Here is a 19,328-nt window from a genome sequence, read left to right as displayed (position 1 = left end):
GATGAGATGAGATGAGATGAGATGAGATGAGATGAGATGAGATGAGATGAGATGAGATGAGATGAGATGAGATGAGATGAGATGAGATGAGATGAGATGAGATGAGATGAGATGAGATGAGATGAGATGAGATGAGATGAGATGAGATGAGATGAGATGAGATGAGATGAGATGAGATGAGATGAGATGAGATGAGATGAGATGAGATGAGATGAGATGAGATGAGATGAGATGAGATGAGATGAGATGAGATGAGATGAGATGAGATGAGATGAGATGAGATGAGATGAGATGAGATGAGATGAGATGAGATGAGATGAGATGAGATGAGATGAGATGAGATGAGATGAGATGAGATGAGATGAGATGAGATGAGATGAGATGAGATGAGATGAGATGAGATGAGATGAGATGAGATGAGATGAGATGAGATGAGATGAGATGATGAAGGCAGAATGGCAAGCAAGTTTTCCAGCTTATTTCTTGGTTTGGATGGCAGCAAGGGGGAGTCTTTAATAGCAGAGCTTTTTCTGCTAACAGCTCCTTGTTCAAACCCTGTCCTTAACCTCCTGCCCTAGATAGAGGGGGGCTTGGAATCAGAGTTAGAAGGGACATGATTCCCGCCCCCCCCCCTTTTACTACTATGAGGGCCATAGAGAAATCGATTTCAAGTGATTTGCATATTTGTCTACTACACGGAAGAGTTCAGGATTCGAAATTCAAACGTCCTGTCCTAATTCTGAATCGTTTTGCTATGGTGGGCATTCCAAATCCAGCTCCTGCCTGCAGAATATTCTTAGTGCCCCAAATTTCCACCCTAGGCATGCCCACCTGGGTCAAAAAGCTCTGAAAATTTTCTAGAACCCTCATAGCACCTGCTCCTAAAGTGTTGCACCACCACCCCTCAGCATGGATCCCCATGATCTGGGCTCCCCTCATCTCTTCAATGCCGACCCCCCATGTTAGCGTAGGGGGCTTGAAATAGGAGCTGACCTGCCAATTCTATACGGCAATGTGAGCCACTAGGATACTGGGGTTCCCATCCCAGCCTGCTGGCTGAGGAAGGAAGGAAGGAATCCTCTGGAGTCTACATCTTAGATCAAACCCATTAAGTGTGCCCCCTCCCAAGTTAGGAGGGTATAGGAACTTGGTGAGGGGAATCACAACCCAGAAGGGGGGGGTAGAAGCGATCCAGAGAGATTGGGGGTGGGGGGAGCACCCAGCATCCTAGTTCTGGGCTGCCTGGGGGAGCGGAAGGTGAACATGTTAATAGACTTGTGGCTTTGAAATTTTATGACCTGGAAAATCCAGGCCAATGCTTCCCCCACCTCCCATCCCTAGGGGGTCATGTGATCCCCGATGCCCCTCCCCCAGGCAGGTCTCCCCCCAAACTCCAGGGGGCCCAACCCCCCTCCTCTCCCCTGGGAGTTGCCCCCCCCCAAGACTATTTCGTTTTATGGCCTCTGAACAGAAGGGGGGGGACTGGTTTTATAGGCAGATGGTTGTAAAAAGCTTGGGGGGTGAGGGAGGGTCTGGCATATAGAAATGCCCCCTATTTAGGTGGCACTAATCTGGTTTGGGGGGGCCTCACCCTACTCAGCTCCTTACATTTTCCCTATGGCATTGGATTTTTTTCTACACTTCCCAGAATGACCTCGGTTTGATCAAGACTTTGGGGGGGGGGTTCCAGTGAGAATGAGAATAATGGGTCCAGGATGAGGAAGGCACACCCAATAGTTGAGTAGAATGGTGACCCAGGCAGGGCAGCCACCCTGGGCAACTGGGGGTGGTGTATGTGTGTGGGTGTGCTGATCTCTAGAAAAGGGGGGCGTTTAATAATGAGGAATTTAGAAAAAGTTGCTCCTGGAGGCTTCTAGAGACTGAGTGACCGGCCTTCGCAGCCCAGTGAGTGAGGGGTCCCAGATAGAGTGTGTGATTATTGTCGGAGTTTGAAACTCCTATAAGGGCAATCCCCTAAACTAAAGCAGTTTCAAGGTAACTGCCATTGGGGCTCTCGAGTGCCTGGACCAAGGGAAAAGGAAGGCGGAACTTTTGAAAGGGAGAGGAAACGCTTGCGTTCCCCCCAACCCCATCCCACCGAAAACAGGAATCAGCCAGGGGCCCAGAGTTGGACCGGAGTAGTACGTCCCCTTTAAGAGCGAGCCAGAGATCTGGAGAAGGGAGGGGGGAGTGTGGAGAGGGGAGGGAAGAGAGAGGGGAAAAGGAAAAAGAGACTTTTATAGTCTAATCCCCAGGGACCGGCTTTAATAAGAGACTTGTGCTCCGCTAATCAGGGGAGGTGTTTGTCAGCAGAGAACCTCCCCTCCCCCTTCCCTCCCCTCCCCCAACCCCAGCCGGGCACTCAACCCTAGACCCCAGCCCCCACCCCTCCCAACCTTCTGTGCCCGACCTCAGAGCCCCCCTAAAGCAGCCTCTTCCAACCCCCAACTCCAGCCCCTCCAGTCACTTCTCTTAAGGAAGCCCAGTAGGCACAGAGAGAAGGGAGGTCTCACCTTCCCCCAGCTTCAAACCCCTAACCTGCCCCTCTGCCCCCAGGCCCTCTGGGCCCTGGTCCAGTGTGGGGGGTGGGGGGGATGGGCTCTAGCTGAAAATAGTGCGGTGACCTCGCTCCCGACCGAGCCCCCCCCTCCCTAGCCCAGCGCCGCCTACTAAACCTGACCCGCTGCTGCCTGCCACCAGGCAGCTCAATGCAACACAGATGTTGCCCCTTCCCCACTGCCCGGAGCTGTACACCGTGTGTTGGGGGACTCCTGGCTGCCCCCCAACTCCCCGCTTTGTTCCTCCGATCCTCCTCTCTTTTCCCCCTTTGCCCTACTAAGTTCAGGTGCCCCTCTTTTCCCTCTTCCTCCTCCCCCTCCTTGTTTCCTACTTTCCACTGAGCACTGCCCTCTATCCTCTCTTCTCTCTCCATCCTTTCCCCCACATCACAGTCTCCCCCATCTCTTTCTCTTCCTCTTCCCAACTTCTCTTTTCCTATCTCCAATATAAGTTCATTGTCTCTGTCTCCCCCATCTCCACTCATCCATTTCTTCTCTGCCCCTCATCTCCCACACCTAGAAGGAAGTTTGGGGAGGGGAGGGGTGGTCAGATAAAAGGATGCTCTCCTCATATAAAGAGGGGCCATGGGGAAATGCCCCAAGCAGTCAGGAGTTCTAGCCCAGGGGCTGCTCAGTGAAAGGAATCTGAGACTGGGAGAAAGAAACCCTGGTCCTGGCTCGGAGCCCTTGGCTGGCTGTTGGACAGCTCAGTGGAGTCCGAGTTTGGGGCAAGGGGACCCAACCAAGCAAAGCTGCTGCAGAAGGGATGGGCAGCTTTATTGGCAGATCCTTCGCTGGCCAAGAAGGGGACTGACTAAACCACGGGGCAGATGGTGTGGTGAAGGGAAGCTTTTCTCTCTTCCCCCTAGATTCTGTTCAGGCGCTCTGCTTTTCCTTGCTTTCTCCCACTGATGAGGACTTTGTATTGTTTAACTTGAAAGTTGGAGGCTTAAGGAAGTTGGTTTTTCCTGCCTGCTCATTACCACTCTCCAACTCCCAGTTTCCCATTCAGGTACCAGATGACCTGAGAAGCCTGTCGGAGCCCTAGGGCGTCACATCATGTCAAATTTTCCCCTTGGTTTAGGAAGACACCTAAAGAAATTCTTGCCCAGGCAGCAGGAAACGCTCGAGTTTTGTAACAAAATGCATGACATTAAGTACTTCTTTCCATTCTCCTGACACCCCCAACCTTGAGGAAGGGGTTCAGGAGGGGATGGAAACAGATTTAATTGTTCCCATATATATCAATTAGCACATAAGATCTATGCATGAAGGAGATTCTTCATACTCTTTCCAATCTCCTGCAACCTAGATTTTCCCCTATGGCTTATTTCTTTATCTGTTGTTAATCTATCTATAGATTCTTATATGGTCTGGAAGCAGTTTAGACTGGAGGGGACTAGGGGAAAAGGGTGATGCTTCCTTCACTCTTCTTTTCAAGAGCCAATGAAATGATCAACCCTCTGGTCCAATCTTCTGATAGGATTAATTGTTCCCTATCTTCATTGGATACCAGAGGGAAATGGGCTGGAATTATGGCATCTGGCACTGACTGGGTTTAAGTAAGGGTCGTCCCTTTCAGGAAGCAAAGGATATCAAAAGTTATTCTTGAGAATTTGAATTCCTAAAATGTGTATTGTGCAATCTGGGTACTGCTGAGTACCAAGCAAGGAAGAGTAGGGGTGATCTACTTCACACTCAATTCCCAAAGACAAGAAATTAGCCTCTCTGCTTTCTGGGTCATTGTGGGGGGAGTGCCCAGTCTGAATTCCAAACAGTGTTTCCAATGGATCATACAAGATCTAGAAATACATCCCTATATTATATGTGTGCTTTGCAAACCTCGAAAGTTCAGTTAATATTAATTAGCTTCTTCACAAGGACTTGCCACTTTCTTTCCCCCCTCAGGACCCCAAGCTATGTATGTAGTGAAGGAGGAGCCTGAAAAGATAGGTTTAGCAGAAAGAAAACACACACAACCAGGAATGAGGGCTGAGAAAGTATGATCCCTCCCCATCTCTGTGTAAAGATTTTAGCCCTGTAGCCTCAAGCAAATATAGCACAGTCCTCACTATGGCCTCAGTTGCTTGATAAATGTCTCTGGCCTGCCTGTTTTCCATTTCCCATGAGAACGGAATAAAAGGCATGACCTCGAGTTGTGACAAGAGCATGAGAGATCTCCAGGATGGATGATAGATGATAGGAAAGGCTTCCTAGCCGAAAGTTAGGGGACCCTAAGAGAGCTGCTCCGTGAGGGAAGCAGAAGCAGATAAAGCTTTCCAGAATGGAGGCGAGGTGAGCGAAAGCCCCAGCTCAGAGACAGGAAGCTGTGTACCTGAAAGGGAAGGGGAGAGGTGTGGAGCCCACTCTGGGGATCAGCTACAGAGGTCCAGCCAGAATCAAAATGCCTACGACTTGGTGGGGGAAAGCAGGAGGCCCTGACCCTCTCTCCCTCCCCCTCCTCCCTGACTGATTCTTTCCTCCCCTCTCTCCAGCGGACCCTGCCGTGCAGACAGATGGCAGCCCCCATTGTTGCCACTTCCACTTCAGCCCCAAAGTAATGTTCACAAAGGTGCTGAAGGCCCAGCTGTGGGTGTACTTGAGGCCGGTCCCCCGCCCTGCCACCGTCTACCTGCAGATCCTTCGCCTGAAGCCCCTGGGTGGGGAAGGAACCACAGGAGGTGGGGGTGGGAGTGGAGGCGGGGGTCGGCGCCACATCCGGATCCGATCCCTCAAGATTGAGTTGCACTCCAGATCAGGCCATTGGCAGAGCATCGACTTCAAGCAGGTGCTGCACAGCTGGTTCCGGCAGCCTCAGAGTAACTGGGGCATCGAGATCAACGCCTTCGATCCCAGTGGCACTGACCTGGCTGTTACGTCCCTGGGGCCAGGGGCTGAAGGGCTGGTGAGTGCTAAGGGGAAGGGGCCGAGGGTTGGCTATTTAGGAATGGGGGGGGGGGGGAAACAGAATCGCTGGGAAAGGGGGCAGACCGTCAGATGAGGGGTTCTGAGAGAGAACTAGGCATCCGGCACTTAGAGAAGAGTCTGTTGGGAGGAACCGTGTAGCTAGAGACTGGGGTGTTGGGCACAAATTACAGAAGGGATTGGTGAGAGGTTCAAGCTGCGTGGACTTGGGAAGCATTGACTGGTTCTGGAGTCAGAGGCTCTGGGTTCAAGCTGCGTGGACTTGGGAAGCATTGACTGGCTCTGGGTTTGTACCCCAACCTTTAGGCAAATTCTCCTTCCTTTTGGCTACATTTCCTTCATCTCAGACGGGAGAGGAGGAGGGTGGCCCAGGACAGTCTCCAAGATCCATGACCTCCCAGCTCTAAATTCTGAGTCAGGAATTCCAGGGCCAAAGGTTGAGTGGCTGGAGGTTGCCGATCCTTATTAGCAGGAGTTAGGCAGTGGCCCATCATCTACTCACCCTTCCAGGATGGAGGGGTACATTGGGGTGCCAATAGCTGAGAGTGGAATGGAGCTGCTCTAGGGAAGCCCTGGAAATCCCCCGTTGTGACCTTCTTTTCTCTGCTCTCCCAGCACCCATTTATGGAACTTCACGTGCTGGAGAACACCAAACGCTCCAGGAGGAATCTGGGCCTCGACTGTGACGAGCATTCGAGCGAGTCCCGGTGCTGCCGATACCCACTCACCGTGGACTTTGAGGCCTTCGGCTGGGACTGGATCATCGCGCCCAAACGCTACAAGGCCAACTACTGCTCTGGCCAGTGCGAGTACATGTTCATGCAGAAGTACCCGCATACCCACCTGGTGCAGCAGGCCAATCCCCGAGGCTCCGCTGGGCCCTGTTGTACTCCCACCAAGATGTCCCCCATCAACATGCTCTATTTTAACGATAAGCAGCAGATTATCTACGGCAAGATCCCCGGCATGGTGGTGGATCGCTGTGGCTGCTCTTAAGGTGGGGGATGAGAGGGACCCTCTCCCCCACAAACCCCCCTGGATCCCCAGCCCTGACCCCTCCCCCCTAACCCAGGCCCTGGAGCTCCCCCCTCGACCCCTCTTAAAGGAAATTCCCCATCCCACCCCAAGCAGTGTGCAATACAGCCGAGGAAGGTAGGGGATAGAGACAAAGAGGGGTGAGGGATCTGTGGGGGAAGGAGAGGAGGGCAATGGGCAAGTTGGGGGACTGTTTGGGATTTGCAGGTGAGGGTGTGTGGAAAAGAAGAGATAGAGGGAGAGAGTGAAGTAGACAGAGAATAGAGACAGGCAGGAGGACAAGGATAGAAGAGTTGTAAGCAGGACAGAGGGAGGAAAGAGGCAGAAGAGACTAGGCAGAGAGGAAGTCAAGTGAGAAACATAGGGACGGATAGGGACAGAGAGTGAGCCTCACACCAAGTCTTTTTTTTCTTTGGCCTGGTGAAGGGTTTGGGGTGACATGGGGCATCCCGTGCACCGTGGCCCATCTAGGAGGAAATGGGCAATTAAACTCAGGCCCAGATTTCCCTCCTTCTCATAGTGGACAACAAGGTCAGGGGGTAGGAATTGGGGATGGCAAAGAGTGGGAAGGATTTTGACGTTTTATTTATTTATTTATTGTGATTTTTCATTTCTGGTGTTTGGCTTTACATGAAGGAGATTCCACCTCCCCCTCCCCACCCCTTTCCACTGTGCCCTACTTTACTCCTTAAACTAGGGAGCCCGGCTGGAAGCACCCCAATACCCACCCACTCAAGCACTTGTATAAAACATCCAGGGTTGGGAACTAGGGGCAGAGGGAGTCCAAATATGTTCCCCTACAAATCTCCCTTTCCAATTTAACCGTACATAGAGCCAGTGGTTCTAGGCAGTCAGGCCCAGAAAGGAGAATGAGGGGGTGGGTCATATGGGAGGGAGGAGAGAGGAGCAGAACCACATTCAGGTCTGAGCGTTGCAAGAGACTCCAAGATGGACCCTTTCCCAGTCCAGTGATGACGGAGCAGTGTGCACAAATGCCCCCTAGCTAAGAGAGACCAAAGAGCCTGTGGTATCCTTCCCCTTGCCATTTTCAGGTCAGTAAAAGGAGGGGGCCATAGCTTGAAACTAGAGGGTCCCCTGAGTAGTCTGTCTTGAGGGAAAGAAAACAGGAGCTGGTATCCGGGAGAGTATAGGCTGGGAGGGTAGTGGTGATTCTCACCCAAGGCTTTGAAATAAAAAATGACTGCCCTGGGCTGAGATTGGAGAGTAGCAGACCAAGGGAAGGAGGAATTCTATGGAAAGAGAAGTATTCTGAGACCCACAAGCTCAGGGCAAGCAAGGAAGGGGGGAAACAAGAGAGTAGTTATTTGAATCATGATTTTTATCTTTTTTTTTTGGAAGTGTACACATCCAAAAGCAAGCCTGTGTGGTGGTAGGGGATAATGGAGGATGATGACAGCAGACAGCAGGCTAGTTAAAGTGGAGGAGGGAGAGATGGGTTCCAAGGGCAAGTCATTCTCCTGTCCCTTTCCCCAATTCCTAACTCTGCACTCCCTTCCAGTCTCCCCTTCTCTCCCCTTCCCTCCCCCCTAATGCCTCGGTTCCCTCCTCTTGGTGGAACAGAAGCAGCAAGCAGCTGAAGCAAAGAGATGAATCCTGAGCACTTACCACGGGCACTTTACGGACATGAAATACCTCTCTATATTTGGGGGAGCAGGGGCGGAGGGTGGGCCAGGGCAAATGCTGGAGGAATGAAGTCGAAGGCCACAGAAGTCTGGTGGGTGAGGAAGTAGTGTATGGTGAGGAAAGGGATGGGCCCTCAACAAGGTGAGAGGATTCTCCAGGACTTGGGTTCATCCAATATTGCCTCTACTGGTCTATTTTTCATCTAGGATTCCTGGGGCTCTCTCTGGTCTTGTCGAAGGGTAGAGAGATGTTAAGTGGAGTAGGCAAAGCTCCGAGTGGTCACAATTGTGACCAGCAGGAGCCTTAGAGGGCCAAAGTCAAAGGCACCAGGAAGACTTAAATGTTTTTGGGAAGTTTACTCAAAAGGCCCAAATTCTAGCCTGCCTTAGGGAGGGGATGATGGAGGCCTTGGTATTCTTTTTCCCATTCTCCAGAGGGGTGGGTCAATGTCTCCTTCACCCTACCTCCCAATCTTGGCAGGTTCTCCAGGCTTGCCCCTCCAGCCCTGTTCTTTAATTTCTTATCACTCTAATCCCAAGAAAAACTATCCCCGTCCCACCACCACTCCACATCCCTGGTGGGGAGGGTAGAACCAGAGAGGTCAAGATCAGAAGATGACTCCTCCAAAATTAAACACTTGATCTCAGGCCCAGGGGCCAGGCAAAGGGCAGGGGCATCATTTGACCTCCCAATATAGGTTCTAAGGGAAACTGGAGCCTTGAACTTGTGGGGGATACTTAGAAGACACCCCCATTCCTACCAAATAAAGACCTTGGGGGAATCTAAGGCTCCTTCTCTTTTGGACACAAACCTATTGAGTCTCAACCCCTGTCCCCCCAAAGAGGTTATTAGAGACAGGGCTCAGAGACACAGGAGCCAGGGAATGCTACCCTGCTTCAAGTATGGACCAAGCCAGTGCCCCCTTTGAACATATCATTATAATTATTATTTGCTTTTGTGTATATGTCACACTGTGTACGTGAACAACTTTGTTTCTGTATCGGTCATCTGAAGGCTGGGGTGTATAAGGGAGAAGGGATGTCAGGGGGCATAGGGAGGCCTTAAAAGAATTACAGAGGACTTGACCAAACAGTCTCCCAAAGGATGCACGGAAATGAAGACATGGGGCAGTTTCTGAGTTAAGTGACATAGGACAGAGATAGCCATTGGCCCTTTTTGGGGTTTTTAAAAAATGTTCTTTGGCATTTTTTGGGGTGGTCACATGACCCAATCTAGCACTTGAACCTGAAAGAAAAAATAAAGTTAAAGAGTTTAGCATTGAGCTCTCCTCCTCCTATAGCCAAATGAGCTAGAAGGGGCCTTAAAGATTATCTAGTCTCCTCATTTTGCAGCTATGGAAAAAGCTGCTGGAAGTTAAAGGACTTACACACTGGTCACACCAAAGAGTGAGCAGTACATCTGGGACATTGCATAGTGTCCACTGCTGATATAAGGGAGCCCTCTTGATCCCCTTAATGCTACACAAACCAGGAAGATGACAGCCCTAAATAAGGCTTACAGGAAGAGTCCTATGGAAGATGATAGTGTCTCTCCTGGACGCCAAACAAGGCACATTGAGGGGAAATGGGTCCAAAGTAATTTCTCTGGGAAATTTAGAGGAAAACAACCTTCTGGGTGGCCTGAGGAGAGGACAGAATACTAGAAGGATCAGAATTCTCTCCTAAGAGGTAGAATTAGATAGTCTCAAGGTCCTTTCCAGCTCTAAAATTTTATTTCAACTACATCCTTTTTCTGCCTCTGAGCTTACTTCTGCCTGCAGATGTCATAAATGAAACCAATGTGGTCATTTGGTCAATCGTTGCTGCTAGGCAACCAAACTATTCCCCCACCCCCAAGGTCTCTAGAGTCCAAAACCTGAAATTTCCCCAGTCTTTGGGCTACAAAATTCCTAGGCTGGATTCTAAGGTTGTTCAGGATACAGAGTAGAGAGGGAAGAGAAAGAAATGCCTTCAAGAAACCTCTTTAAACACAGAACGTTTAAAGTTGGAAGGGATCTTAGAGGTCACTAAGGACAATCCCCTCATTTATGTGTACTCTAGAATCTGTGAAGATTTGCAAAATACTTTGTAGATACTATCTCAATCTAGTCTTCTAAGAACTCTGTCAGGTGCATGTTCATAGTGATGGTTCAGGGCCTGAGGTGACATTCATACTTGGGTCTTCTTGACTCTAAGGACATCATCTGATGATCAAACAGAGGCCCAGAGAAGTTAAGTGGACACAGCCTTCTTTTAAGTCTCTCATATCATAGTTCTAGAACTTACTGATACGGCCTTTGAAGACATTCCTATTTTTAGTGTCTCAGTATCTCGGATGGCTCCAGGATTTTCTCAGTCTGTCCATATGTGTTATGCCAATTAGGCCAGAGTTGGCTTAGCTCTGCCCTGGACTTAACTGCTATCATGACCACTGACCCCCACCCCCAACCCCCAATAATATCTGAAGCTAGCGATAAGGGGCACAAGGGCAGAAGGAGCAGGTTATATTGCACCCCAGCCCCTTCCTCCCACATACCACAGGACTCCAAATACTCTTGTTTTGGACTTGAGCTAAAAATATTCACTTCTCATGTGGCTCCACTGATGTCTGCTCCACCTGGAATTGAGGCCCCTTTCTGAAGTGGGACAGTGTTCCAGGCCCTACCCCACTAACCCCACCACCAAATACCTTCTATCCAGTACATGCTTTTCTACACTCAAGGATTAGGCATGAGAGGTAAAGAAGCATGTATGTACTGGATAGAAAGCCACCAAAGCTGGCTCCCTAAAGCCCTAAGGAGGAAATGGGGAGCTTCCTGTTGCATGAAACTGAGGTGGAGTATAGCTAGGGCAGTCAGGCCTCAGGCCTGTCTCAAGCCAAGACTTTAGAAGGACGTAGGAGTTAGCTCTTCTCCTTTGTTCTACTCCATGCTCCTGCTAACTTGTATGGACAAACCTAGCTGGCATCCTAGCTTAGGCAGCAAACCATACATTACTTGCCTGATCTCCATGTCAATATTCCCTTTATAATCACCACTACTCCTTCCTAGGTGGGTTCTGCAGCTTCTTTGGGGCAGGAAAGTCAATTCAATAAAAATGATCTATTATGAGCATGATTCTGGGAATATGAACACAAAAATGAAACAGGGAATGAGGAAGCTGGGAGTAGACAAGTTAGACTAACTGAGGGTTGAGTCTTAGGCTCAAGGGCTTTCTACCAAGAACCTCCACAGGAATGGAATGGAATGACTTTCCATTCCCATAGAGTACAAATAAATAGCTGAAACATAGGAGGGATGAAGGCTAGACCCTTAAAAAGGGACTGACTCCTTGAAAAATGGAGTGGATGACTTTGTCATAAGAACTTATCTGGAAACTTAGAAAATAAGGAAAATTACCTCCCCCCACCCCAAGTCCTTCCCTTCCAACTCTTTCAAATCTCAAGTCAGAGCTCCAAAACAAGGGCAAATGCTCTGTTGAATATCAAGGAAGTTCCATCCTTGCTTATTCCTTCTCTTAGTGGTCCTTGAACTCCAACACACAGCCCAAAGCTTCTATCCTTCACCAGGTTAGCTAGGGAAGGAATTAAAGAATCACACACACATTCAGAAAAGATACAGCCTTACAGCTAAGGAAAACCAATTTCCTCCACATTTTTAAAGGCCTCTTCCTACGTAGTCAGGTTCAGAGATGGGCTCAAGAAGGTTTGGGTCAGTTCCCTTTATCTGGGTTCCAGTTTAGTACATTAGGAAGAATGAGGTTGAAGTAGTCAAATTTTAGTTTATTGAGAAAGTAGGAAGGATTTGGGGTCTAGTGCCTACCAGGCCTTTTTTCAGTAAATGAGTCTTGATGATTTGAAGGGTAGGTAAGTGAGCTAAGACAGAAGAGGCCATGGTAGAAGAACAGGAATCACAAAGTCCTCAACCAACAATACAGATAAACTGCTGAACAGGGATGGCATCAGACAAAATGAATCTGAAAACCTCTGGAGAATGAGAACTGGCAGAGGAATAGTTTGAGTGGGACTTTAGATAGGGAGTCATTGTAGTTGGGACTCAGAGAAGGGATAGGACAGTTTCTGGAGAGTTTACCTGACTAAGATTCCCATATGCCATGTTCTTCTTTCTTCCAAAGCTTCTAGTTCTGCCCTTCTCTTACTACCATTATTCACAGGCTTTGTTCTTCCTAAGCCGTTCCTAACTCTTCATCAACCTTTAACATGCCATTAGTGTCTCTGGTGGATCTTCAGGGTAGAGATCATTTCCAGAAAGTGAAGAGAGGGAAAACTGGCACCAATATCAGTGCCTAGGAAGAAGGGAGGTGGAGAATAGGAGAAAGAGGGAGGAGAAAGAGGAAGGTCATTCCAATTAAGTTTTGTTTGTTTAGTTGGAGAAGTGTCAAAAGTTTAACAGACTTTTTTTCCCTTTGTTTCCTTCCCAGCCCTGGGGCCCCCTAGCTCCACACACCCACTACCCCAATCTAATCCAGGGTTTTGGTTTTGAAAGAAGAACCTATAACAAACAGATAAGCCCGCCAGAAATCACAGCCTAGGTTCTACTCTTCTACAGTGCCCAAACCTAGCTTCTTGCTGCAACTATGTAGAAACCAGTTTTATTTGGGGAGAGAAATTAAGTTTTCAGGGTCAGGATAGTTTCCTTCATGGAGATAGAAAAATGGGCTTTTACCTTTCTACTGGTCTGGATTAGGGGAAATAGGATCAAAGGAGATTACGCTGACACCCTATTCCCTAGGAGTCTGTCCCTTTCAAAGGACAGGTCGGTCAAGGTTCTGACCCCAAGATCCCTCCCCAGGTTGAGGGAGGAGGGGAGTAAGAGACCAAATGGTAGTGAGGGGGAGGTGGAAGGAATTTCATAGGACCTCATTCCTATTTCTGAACAGTACTATTGAGGAAAATCACAAAACCTAAAGGAACATGAATGTCCTCCTACTCCCACATACACTAGAAAATACTTTTCTCTCAGATTCAGAGATTGATTGAACTTTAAAGATGATGTAATTACTTTGTCTTCAAAAGGTCTTTGGAAGGTAAGTTCCTGCTGATATCCACCCTAATCTTAAAAACAGAAAATAAGGTGACAGCGAAAAAGGAATTCGTATTAATCTTCAAGGAAGACTTAGAGAAGAATAAGGAGTGGAAACAGGAGTGCCAGCTTCCCTGAAGATCTCTTGACCCAAGATTTGATGAAAGGTCCAACCTGTATGGGGGCAGGGAAGTAGAACTGACTTCAGCTCTTCTTCAGAAGAGTCTTCTGAAGTCCCCAAGACAAATAAGAGGGAAGTCTGGAAGGGAGAATGTTTTTAAAGCCAAGTGGGTGAAGGGAAAATTCAAATAAGAGAAACTCAATTTAATGATTTTCTCTTTTTACCTGAAATTCCTCATCTTAAGCCTGAGATAGTAGCTGTTTTGAAGGGCAAAAGACTTTTGAGAAGAGGTACAGAAGGAGGCAGATGATGATCTATTTGTGGTGCTTTTTGTTCTGTTCATCACCAACAGATACCTTTTCCCTCCTAAACCTTTCAATTCCTTCTCCTTTTTGTCCATTATCCCTCTGGCAACACCAAAACCTCACTTACTCACCCAGACCAATAGTTCTTCAGTTCTTCTTTTCTCTTTCAAGGGAGGACTTGGCAACAGACTAGTCAGGCCCAAATCCCCCCCACTAACCCTGGTCCTTTCCTCCTCCACTGCCTTTCCCAAACTCAACTGTGCTCCCTGCAATTTTCTCTCTTCCATCTATTCACCTCAAATTAGGAACAACCAGTCCCTGGCTCAGGGAGGAAAAATCAGCTAGGTGCCATACATATCACAGGGGCACTCCTTCCCCAAATCTATCCCAAAAGGGGAGTCTTAGTCATTAGGAGGTAGTAGCAACCTCATCACATTCCAAGAAATACTAACCCAGCTCTTACCACTAAACCTCCTTATGTTAAAAGCAACGCAAACAACCAAAGTTAACTAGAAATCAGTTTTATACAGCAACTTTATTAGGAAATTAAAAGGAATCAAGGCATGAGCTAAGAGACCACTAAAGACCATTAATCTAAACCTCATTATTTAGGGACAAATCCAGGGCAAAAACAATTTTATCCACATCTGAATATTAGTTCATTGTACCAAGACCTCCAGTTCCTCCAACAAACTGCTTCTGAAATCTAGAAGAATAAAGTATATATTACAAAGGAGCTCAAGGACAAGCCTAAGACTCATTCCATCTCCATTCTAAAAAGTAGTTATTTAACATCAAGCTTTCCTTTTTCCAAGGCTGCCATCTTATACCGATGATGATTTCTAATTACGATCTCTAAGAGACAAAGAGGAATAGGTTACTCATACAGAGCTTTTAAAGCCTCCTAGGGGTTAGGGAAGGAAGTCCTAAGATTGGGGTTCAGGTATTCACAGAGAAAACTCCACAACAGCCCTGAGATCTTTTCCATGTGACTGCTGCAACATGGACTCTTACTCTTATACTGGGGTCTTCAATTTCAGACACCTGCAGCTGAAAGTATGTGGGGGAAGTGGCAAAAACCATACTTCTTTCACAACTGAAAATAACTTGGAAAGTGCTTCTAATACAACTGAAAGGAGCATCTCCCCCTGCCTCCCAAATCCCAATGATATCATTTTGTCATAGATAAGTACAACCTACAGAGGCAATACCAGATGCAAGTGAGTTGGAGTTGAGTTCCACCCCCATTATTTTCCCAAAAGATGATCTTGGCATGTGGTTTAAATCTCTAGTTTCAGTTTTCCCTGATTCAGTATGCCTTTTCACCTGTCTCAATAATCCTGAAGAATCTAACCCATCTTTTTATTCTTGTGTTCTATAACCACCAGGGTCTACATACACACCCCTGCTGGAATCTCTGTCCTACTCCCAGTAGCTAGTTAACCCTGGAGTACAGGTCCTTCCCTCTTGCTTCCTCCAGGATCACAGGTTCCATGGTTGAGACTCTTCTGCTAGCCTAGACTATTAAAAAAAATACAAACCATTATGCATTACTCCCTTGGAACACTATTTTGCTTTTATTCCAATACTTCAAATTGTTCACTCCTCTTACTAGCCACCCATACTTTTAGGTCAAGCATTCAAAAACTATCTAAGCCTCTGTATACAGTACCTAGGAGAGTGACTACTGAGAATAGTCAGGGTACTCTCTACATCATTTCAAGGAGGTGGTGGTATTAATGCCATCCCTCAAGGATGTCAACTCCTTCTTGGTCTAATTGACATTAAAAAGTTCTCCATCAGATCATCTCCAGATGCTAATCATCCAATCAGACACATTCATCTGTTTTCTAAATTTTTTTTAATTAACAACCAGAATTTAAAAAACAAAACAAAAACAAACAGAAGAGGAAAAAAAAACACCTTGAAGTTGTAACGGCAAAAAAGCTAAAACTGCCGCTGCTGAGGGTTTGTGTATGTATCTGGGATACATGTGCCCTCGTCAGAGGACAAGGCCCAGCAAGGTGCCTGTCTTGTGTACATGTGGGTACATAAATGACCAAGAAGAATCAGAGATGGGGATCATCAACAGCAGAAGGCATAAAAAAACCTTTCCTCAGGCAATACCAAATCGCTCTGCTCTTTTCCTCTTCTTTGCCTGTGAAAAGGAAACAAGAGGAAAAAAAGTTAGAGGGTTTGAGAGAAGAACAGTGGCCTAAACCTCTAGCTTCCTTAGCTCAAATTCACATGAACTGTCACAAGGTCCAAGCCCAAGTGATAGCTCAGGTTTGGACTTGGCAACCATATTTTTGATTCTCCAAGAACAGAACTTGGGGTGGGATGAGGGTGGGGGTGGGGGTGAATTAATAAGGAGATAGAAAATAGTAAGATTCCTGTGGGAAGGAGGGCCACTCAGCTTTGGTAGTATCTTACTGTAGGTCTGGAAACAATGGCCTCTTGAAATGCCTGGAAAAGCCTTCTAGGCATGGGGAGGTGGGGGATTTCAAAGGGCAAAGGGTTAACCCTGTGCTATTCAAGGGGAAGGTGAGGGGGGATGCCCTCCCAGGCATTCAAGTCCTAGCAGCAGCTCCTTGATAGGCCTCCAAGCCTATCCATGAGAGAGGCATATAAATCTTCATCTCTAACAGAATAAATAGCTAGAGGGAGGGGAAACAGAAGCCCCAATCATGGATCTCTCAAGGGAGGGAGACTGGAGAGAGCACAAAACCTGCAAAAAGACCTTTTTGTTCTGGGAGTGACCTCACAAAATAGCACAGAGTCCTTCATCCTCACCCCTGCCACCTCCCTTCCCCAGCAAATAGGGACTTTTTTCTCACTGAAGCGGGTCAGGGGTAGGGGGAAGATGCCATGCTATTCACAGGGAGGTAAAATTTAGACTTCATCCAAAGAAAATGAATGCATAGGCCCTAGCCCATGCTACCTGGATCACTGATACAAGTCTTAACCACCAAACAAAAACACCCCCTTGTTCATGTGAACTCAATGTGCCTCAAGAATGATTTCCCACGTACACCTCCCCCTCTCCTCTACGAAGGCAAACTCTTCTTTCCATGACCTCTAAATAAGAATCTTCATCTCTATAGCTCTATCAGTTTGGGAAGTTTTGAAATCAAGTTCTAAATGACTGAGCCTGGCTTAACATTTCTTGAACAACCTAGGTAAACTAAGCCCTGAACAAAACTTTAAGCCAAAGTAAAATCTATCCATTTCCAAAAATCCTTGCAGTAGCCACTTAACTAACAATATAGAACACTTTAGCCCCTACAAGCAGCTAATAATAAAGAACCTCCATCTCCCTCCCCCCAAAAAACCCACCTCCTACTCCACTCCCATCTGTTTTGGAAGGGGAAAGCAGAGTCAAGAATGTGATGGACTCAGTCCTTTTTTTGTAAAGTTACTTCCAGAAGCCCAAGTCTTTTGGCTGAAGTAGGTTGGTAAAACACTGAAGTTTTAGTTGTTTATCTACAAAAATGACTTTGATATTTAACATTCAAATCGTCTCACAGGGATACAGTTGTGTGAGACTCTGGAAACCAAAAGTCATTTCTGAAGCCAGATGGAAAAAAAGCAAGATCTAGAAGAATAAATATAACTGAGGTGTGGAACATTCATTCCTTTAACGTTCATTCTCAAAGATCAAAGGTACCCTTGACCCCTAAAGTATTGCCCATAATCCTAAGGGTACCCTAAGGTGTTCATAGGTTATTCTGTATTTACCTTCCAAGTTTATACCTAGTTTTTTTATACAATGGGTTTAGTTTTCTTGTATATACTACCTGTCAATATATCAATTCTCAGAAGTAAGGATTAGGCTTGAGAAGTAGGGAGATGGCTAGATGATAATTCACCCTTCAGCCATTTCAAGACCAATCCAGACTGATGTAAACAAAGTGATTAGGACAGGAGATTTCATTTATTTGAGTTCATTCTCAGCTGGGGTGGGCAATTTGTGAGTGTGTCTCATAAGGGCAATGGTTTTCATCAAAATTATCAGGAAAGTTACTTTTCCTATTTTAAAATGTACGTTATAACCCCAAAATGAAAATTGAAGCAACTCGTATATATCATTTTTTTCCCTGCATAGGCCAGTAATTTCTTGTTTATTCTTCATGTACAAAAAGAAGAGGACATTTGGAACAAATAATACAAAATGAAGTGTCATATTCGTATATATCATTTTGATGCAAAAGTGCTCATGAAGGATGCTAATAAGTCACCCAGCTAGAGACTCTAGAGACTACTTCTAGAGACTCCCTTGTCATATTTTTACCTCTGTGTCCTCTGTGGTTCCAGTCCCAGCTGAACTTGTGATAATCCCAAATCGCTCCTTCCTCTTTTTTAGCTTCTCATCTTCCTCACTCTGTTTGAGGACAACAAATGGAAATGTTGAAACAATATGGTCCCTAACCACAAGAACCCTGGGCAGAGATTGAAGAGCAAAATTATAATTGGTTAGATATTGTTGTGTCCCTCCCTAACTAAGGGTTAGGAAGGGACTAAGTATCACACAGAATTAGGAATGCAGGAACCAGGGGTCATATTAAGAAAATTGTAGATTACAGCTTGTGGAACCCTCTGTACATGGGTGATCCCCAGAACCAACAAAAATTAGGGTGGAGTTGGAGCCTTTCACTCATGAAAAGGATTGAGTCAGGCAGCAGCAATGGTAATATTCAAAGTCAAATCTCTTATTTGATTCTTAACTTTCTCAGGTAATTCTGGGCTGTCCTTTGAAAAAAGTCTGCAAAGGACAGGTTAGGAGAGATTATTCAAATGGTGAAACTAAGGTGGTCAACAGGCTCAACTAGCAAGCCAGGATCAGAGTCTAAAGTGAACAGGATATCTAAAGGTCTATGGAGAAAGTAAAATAACATAAATCTTCCTACAAGTGTCACACAAAAAAAATTATTTTTATTATTTTTTTTATTTTTAAAAAACCCTTACCTTCTCTCTTGGAGTCAATACTGTGTATTGGCTCCAAGGCAGAAGAGTGGTAAGGATGGGCAATGGCGGTCAAGTGACTTGCCCAGGGTCACACAGCTGGGAAGTGTCTGAGGTCAGTTTTGAACCTAGGACCTCCCGTCTCTAGGCCTGGCTCTCAAACCACTGAGCTACTCAGCTGCCCCCTTCACACAAAATTCTGAACAAATTTAGTGAAGCTTAAAAAAATTTTTTTAAACGCTGAGGCTATGACTAGAGTCTCTTAGGCGATCCCTAAGCAACCAGGCAGCCTCCTCCATATTAACTCCATAAGTTAATATGACTTAAATTATTCACTTCTAGCAGCTTTCAAGATTGGAGTTGGAAAAGTCATATGGATCCATTCCTCTATAATTTGAAGTATGCATGTTTGGTGTGAAGAAAAATGGGAGCTGTCAAAGTCTATAAAGATATAAAGAAAAGTGAACATTCAAAATTAGGGAGAGATAATCCCTGAACACAGTTTTTGCTTTTGTTTTCCCAAGAAAAGATGTTCTTCAGTTCTTGGCACATCAAGTCAAGAGATCTTCCCTCCTCCCTTGGCTTCACACCATCCTGGAGGCCCTTATGGAACAGGGCAACTTCTTTGGCTTTATTTACAACCAGTAATAAAGATAACCAACACCAGGGCCAGGCTGAAAGAACTCAAGCAAACTATTTAATGAGCTCCTGCTTGGTGCTTCTGAGCTAGGTCTTTT

General features: G+C 46.5%; 2 protein-coding genes across 2 annotated transcripts in view; one reads left to right on the top strand and one right to left on the bottom strand.

Annotated features, from left to right (window-relative positions):
* The first annotated feature begins 909 nt into the window (after positions 1 to 909).
* Positions 910 to 9,480, top strand: GDF11 (growth differentiation factor 11). Its single transcript, XM_044679227.1, has 3 exons — positions 910 to 961; positions 5,054 to 5,463; positions 6,099 to 9,480. The coding sequence occupies exons 1-3, from the start codon at positions 910 to 912 to the stop codon at positions 6,477 to 6,479; spliced, it is 843 nt and encodes a 280-aa protein (XP_044535162.1). The 3' UTR covers positions 6,480 to 9,480.
* Positions 9,481 to 15,210: 5,730 nt separating this feature from the next.
* Positions 15,211 to 19,328, bottom strand: part of LOC123248596 (SAP domain containing ribonucleoprotein) — a 36,987-nt gene continuing 32,869 nt past the window's right edge. The window contains exons 10-11 of the mRNA XM_044677426.1: positions 17,921 to 18,010; positions 15,211 to 15,787 (exon numbers count right to left, since the gene is read on the bottom strand). Of these exons, the coding sequence (XP_044533361.1) occupies positions 15,746 to 15,787; positions 17,921 to 18,010 (132 nt within the window). The 3' untranslated portion in view covers positions 15,211 to 15,745. The remainder of the gene's footprint in view (positions 15,788 to 17,920; positions 18,011 to 19,328) is intronic.

The sequence above is a fragment of the Gracilinanus agilis genome, chromosome 5, assembly GCF_016433145.1.
Source record: "Gracilinanus agilis isolate LMUSP501 chromosome 5, AgileGrace, whole genome shotgun sequence".
NCBI lineage: Eukaryota > Metazoa > Chordata > Mammalia > Didelphimorphia > Didelphidae > Gracilinanus > Gracilinanus agilis.
This window is presented reverse-complemented; position numbering and strand designations above follow the sequence as displayed.